Source organism: Thunnus albacares, chromosome 9 (assembly GCF_914725855.1).
Source record: "Thunnus albacares chromosome 9, fThuAlb1.1, whole genome shotgun sequence".
NCBI classification, from domain to species: domain Eukaryota; kingdom Metazoa; phylum Chordata; class Actinopteri; order Scombriformes; family Scombridae; genus Thunnus; species Thunnus albacares.
Genome location: NC_058114.1, coordinates 3,493,400 through 3,498,035, shown reverse-complemented (window position 1 = coordinate 3,498,035; position 4,636 = coordinate 3,493,400). Strand labels below are relative to the sequence as shown.

Genomic DNA, 4,636 nt, shown 5'->3' with positions numbered 1-4,636 from the left:
AGTTCAAATGAAGTTTGTATTCAAAACTATGTGGAAGCAGTAAATGATCAAAAAGGTGTGGGTTCGCTCACACTCTCCATTCAAATATATGAGTATTTTTCTGTGTCCAGCTGCACTTACTTATTGTCTCTACACACCTGACAGTACACATTTCAATCAAACTTTCAAAATAAAAGCACACCACACTTGTGAGAAATATCCCTCATTTTTAAAAAGCAAAATGATCTGAGAGCCAGAGTGCAAGGTCCCGACCAACGCTGCTTGCAGCTTTAATTTTTTATTGAAATTACTCAGAAAATGAACTGATAGAACATCTGTGGTTTTAGAGTGGTGAAGGCAGTGAGCAACAAACAAGAGAATACAAGTTACAGTGCAGTGTAAAATATTAACCCTCATATTTGGTTCGATAAAAGGCAGAAAAGTCTTCAGCTGTGATTTAAAACTGAGATTTGCAGCAGACCTGCAGTTTTCTGGGAGTTTGTTCCAGATATGTGGAGCATAAAAACTGAACGCTGCTTCTCCATGTTTAGTTTTTACTCTGGGGACAGAAAGCAGACCTGTCCGAGACAACCTGAGAGGTTTAGATGGTTCATAATGTAGCAGCAGATCAGAGATGTATTTTGGCCCTAAACCATTCAGTGCTTTATAAACCAACAGCAGTATTTTAAAATCAATCAGTCTTGATTTAACATGTAAACCACATATGTAACAAGGAGCAAAATCATTTCTCATTAAAACAATGTTTTATAATTTTAAGATTAAATGCAGGTCTCTTCCTGTCATGACAGTTTTAGAATCATTTTATTAACACAATGTTTACACAGGCTGCGTAGCAAAAGCAGCACATTCACACAATAAAGCAACACAATACAATACACAATCACTGTGGTTACATGCATAAAACAAAGGAAAATACATGAAAGATTAAAGGGTATGGCTGGCAATTTTCTATATCTTTCTTATTGTCAATAAATCTCCCGGGTTTGATTCGTAACTGAAGCATGTATGTAGCAAGTGAAGCATAAAAAAAATGGCAACATACTTTTTTTTTTTGCTTTCCACTGTTGATTGCATGCATATTAAAACACAGGACAGTTGTCAGGGTGCACGCCACAGCGATGTCTGCATGACGCATGTGTTCGTTGTTTGAGTGCACATGACAACAGCAGTGGAGAAGTAAGGAGTGCACGTGTTAACAATAACAGAACGTTGTTTGCACAAACAGTTTTACTCTTTGATGAAATGGGTTCGATGTAGAAGAGAGAAACTGAAACTGGTGTCAATCCTATTGACGTTAGAATCATACTTCAAAAATAGAGATGTAGTATCTGTAGTATTGATATTTGTTGTAGCTTGTTGTGCTACATATCACAACCTTTTGACTTTGTGCTACAAGACACTGTTCTGTTATGGGTTACTTTACCTAACTCTGTAAAGGAAAATATCATTTTGTAATTAGATGTATTTGTCATTGTCCATGAATCAAACAGCATTATCAATAGCTAACTTTTTTTTCACTGGGATGCTGCGGTTATGGTTAAAATAATTATTAAACCAAGCTAAAACATTAAAAACTTAAAAGACATCTAACTGTGTAAATGAGTGAGAAGATAATAGAAGTACTTGTAAAGTACTTAAGCACTTGGTATATATGGTATATGGTATATAGTATTTGGCTTATTCACACACGCTACACATTTACTTTTGCTATTTTGTTAGTTTCTCTTTGTTCTAATAGACAATAAGAGTAAAGAGTCCAAACAGCAAAGGGATCACATTCAGTTTGACAGACCAGGCTGAGTTACAGAAGCTGCTTTCACAACATTTTGGTTCATGAAGGAATGGAAGGTCCAGGAGCTGAGAAGGTTTTCTACAGAGGTTTGCAGAGACACAGCCAAAGAGACGAGTTGTGTTGCCTGAGTCATCTCCCACTGTGGATGTCAAAATCATTGTTAGACCACAGTTTTTAAAAGTTTTTCAAATTGAAGGAGCAGGAAATTGACACTTTAAACGGCAACAATAATGTGTTTTGAGGCACAAAATGATCATGAGGACTCACCAGTCACATTCATGCAGCGGTCCTGCTCTCCCACACACTGAAGTGTCTTGTCACACACAGCAGAAGATGGATCATCACAGGTGAAACACTGCAGGTTGTTTTCCTTCTGATCACCAGGGTCTGAAACAGAACAGGACACATGGCAAAAGCTTTTCAAGACGCAAAGTGACAACAGAACTCGTGCCATTTAGTTATTGTTCTTCACTGTAACCAACGTTAGACTGATACTACATGTGAATGTGATTGTGTGTGTTTAAAAAGGGAAACCTTTCTCTTTACTTACAAGGAATGTCCCGATAGTTGCAGCGATTTGTGTTGCACACACGAATGAATTTAGTTGTGGCTCCAAAACCAATATTGTGTGAAAGGTTGTGGTCTCCTACACCATAAAGGGAGGACGGCACACACCACCTATTTGTGAAATGTTTGACCTTGCCATTCTTAATTACTGTAAAGAGAAACACAAATCGAACACTGTAATTCAAAAATGTAAAACTAAATAAGTGAATGACATTAAGAAAAAATTGTTTTCAAAACTTTGTACAGATACCTTGTGTTGTGGCAACAATTGCACACAGCTCAGCAGATTTACAGAGTTTGGGGTAATTCTCAGTCCCTGCACTAATCCAACACCAGAGAGCTTCAGCTGCAATTTATGAAATAAAAGAAGGTGAGTTGAACAATCAGCATGAATCCTGTTTGTCATATTAACATTGATACAGTATGCAAAGTTAATCTGATGAGAGTCAAATAAATTGTTATCGTTAAAAATTGTTGTCGTTAAATTTGCTTTCTGTAAATGTTTACCAGCAATGTTTTTTTTTTGTTTTTTTTTTGTGCCACACAGATCCTATAGGGGGTTAGTGAGTTTGAGAAGTTTAGAGAAAGATTATAATTTTATTTCAATATTGAAAATATTTTTGAAAACAAAACCACATAAGCACGTTCTGTTTTCAAGTCTGTCTTGGTGTTTATATGATTTAACCAAGACCATTGATATTTGTAACTTTTTGTAACTTGATGGCACTTCAGTGTTTGTCACTTATACGTATACTAATGTTGTGTCCAATCAAATTCTTTCCATAATTTTTATGTTCCTCTCCCATGACTATAAATTCTGCCAGTTACCAACCTGCATACAGAACCTACAAGCTAGCTGACAGTTATGCAGAACAATGTGGTTTAGATCTCATTCATTCATCTCTCCCTCGTCCTTCTCTTGATCTAACAACATGTGAGGGAGGTGTGTGTGGAGCCAACAGTCCTCTGCAGATATGCTCTAACTTCCCTTTCACTGTGACTTCAAGAGTGAGTGAGGTTACCTGTGCTGGAGAGTGTCCAGATGAGAGTGAGATACAGGATCAGCTTCATCATAGTGAACCTGTGTTAAAAAAGAGGAAGTTACTGGACACACTTTAATAACAAAGGGACTGTATTATTTCACTTTCAAAGCAGCAAAATGAATCCACTTTCTTGCTGTACACAGCTGCAATACACAGTTCAACAAGCTACCAACTCCTCCACTATATATAAATATATCTGTTGACCTTCAGACATAAGTTTGAGATATAGTTTTGAATATCTCAAACTTATGTCTGAAGTTACTGTGAGTCCAGACCATTGAACAGGGTGTTCAGAGAATGTCAGGGGCGTTATCTATATATACAGTCAATGGTCGAGGGTCGCAGGAAGAAATATTTTTGAAAGGGGGGCGTTGAGGTGTTCTTGGGGGGCGTTTGTGTGTGTCTGTTTTTAATACTAGTTTAGTCCTACATTTGAATGCACATGTTCACAATTGTATTATTAGACTTCAGGGTTTTCCTATATTTGTTCACAGTGCTGTCAAGTCTATTTTCCTTCATTTTACATACGTAACTACAGTCAAATTTTGTGTATTGGGCTCTGAGCGCTTTGAAAACGCGGGTGACCTACGCTCAACACTGCACCTGAACGCCTCCTGTGTAGAAAAACGCTGAGGCTCTGCCGCATTTTGATTCAACCCACACACCAGAACAAAACTTTGGCATTGTACGTTTCTGCAAACCACAGATACGTTAAATGTCTACGTTTCAATGCTGGCCATTATGAGTTGAATAATGATGGTTAAGGTCTGGCTAGGTTTATGCATAAAAAACACTTGGGTTAGGGAAAGATCGTGGTTTGGGTTCAAATAAAAAATAAAATAAAAATGACTGCAAATGTCCTGATGTCTCGCTAAAAACATCCGGTCTTGTCGATTGAAACGGGAAGCAGGCTTGGTTTCGAGGTAGTCTCAAACCGCGCTCTCTGCTGCTGTCCAACTTTCTTCCAACAAATTTCCCAACCACCCACCAACCCTTCCTCCTCCTCCTCCTCCTCCTCCACCTCCTAATATGAAAGTCAGCTCATATAGATGTCATGTGAAGTACGTCAATTTAGAAATGTTAATATGCTACGTATTACACATGTTGAAACGTAGATATTCAATGTTTCTGTGGTTTGCAGAAACGTAAAATGCCAACGTTTTATTCTAGTAACCAGGCTGTTTGCTGTCATTTATGGTCGTGCTAGCTTCTCTGTCCTCTCCTCTGCTCTATT

The 4,636-nt window shown here is 37.8% G+C and overlaps 1 protein-coding gene across 1 annotated transcript; it reads right to left on the bottom strand.

Moving 5' to 3' along the window:
- Positions 1 to 724: 724 nt before the first annotated feature.
- LOC122988683 (urokinase plasminogen activator surface receptor-like) lies at positions 725 to 3,781 on the bottom strand. The gene is made up of 5 exons (XM_044361193.1): positions 3,382 to 3,781; positions 2,610 to 2,705; positions 2,343 to 2,507; positions 2,060 to 2,179; positions 725 to 1,931 (listed from the first exon to the last, which is right to left on the bottom strand). The coding sequence occupies exons 1-5, from the start codon at positions 3,431 to 3,433 to the stop codon at positions 1,732 to 1,734; spliced, it is 633 nt and encodes a 210-aa protein (XP_044217128.1). The 5' UTR covers positions 3,434 to 3,781; the 3' UTR covers positions 725 to 1,731.
- Between the last annotated feature and the right edge of the window lie 855 nt (positions 3,782 to 4,636).

Bases quoted from the DNA above. Each gene is read 5' to 3' on its own strand.
- LOC122988683 (XM_044361193.1), bottom strand. From the start codon at position 3,433: ATGATGAAGCTGATCCTGTATCTCACTCTCATCTGGACACTCTCCAGC. The intron at 2,508-2,609 runs GTATCTGTACAA...TTCTCTTTACAG, and splicing joins AATTGTTGCCACAACACAAG to TAATTAAGAATGGCAAGGTC. The intron at 1,932-2,059 runs GTGAGTCCTCAT...TGACATCCACAG, and splicing joins CCGCTGCATGAATGTGACTG to TGGGAGATGACTCAGGCAAC.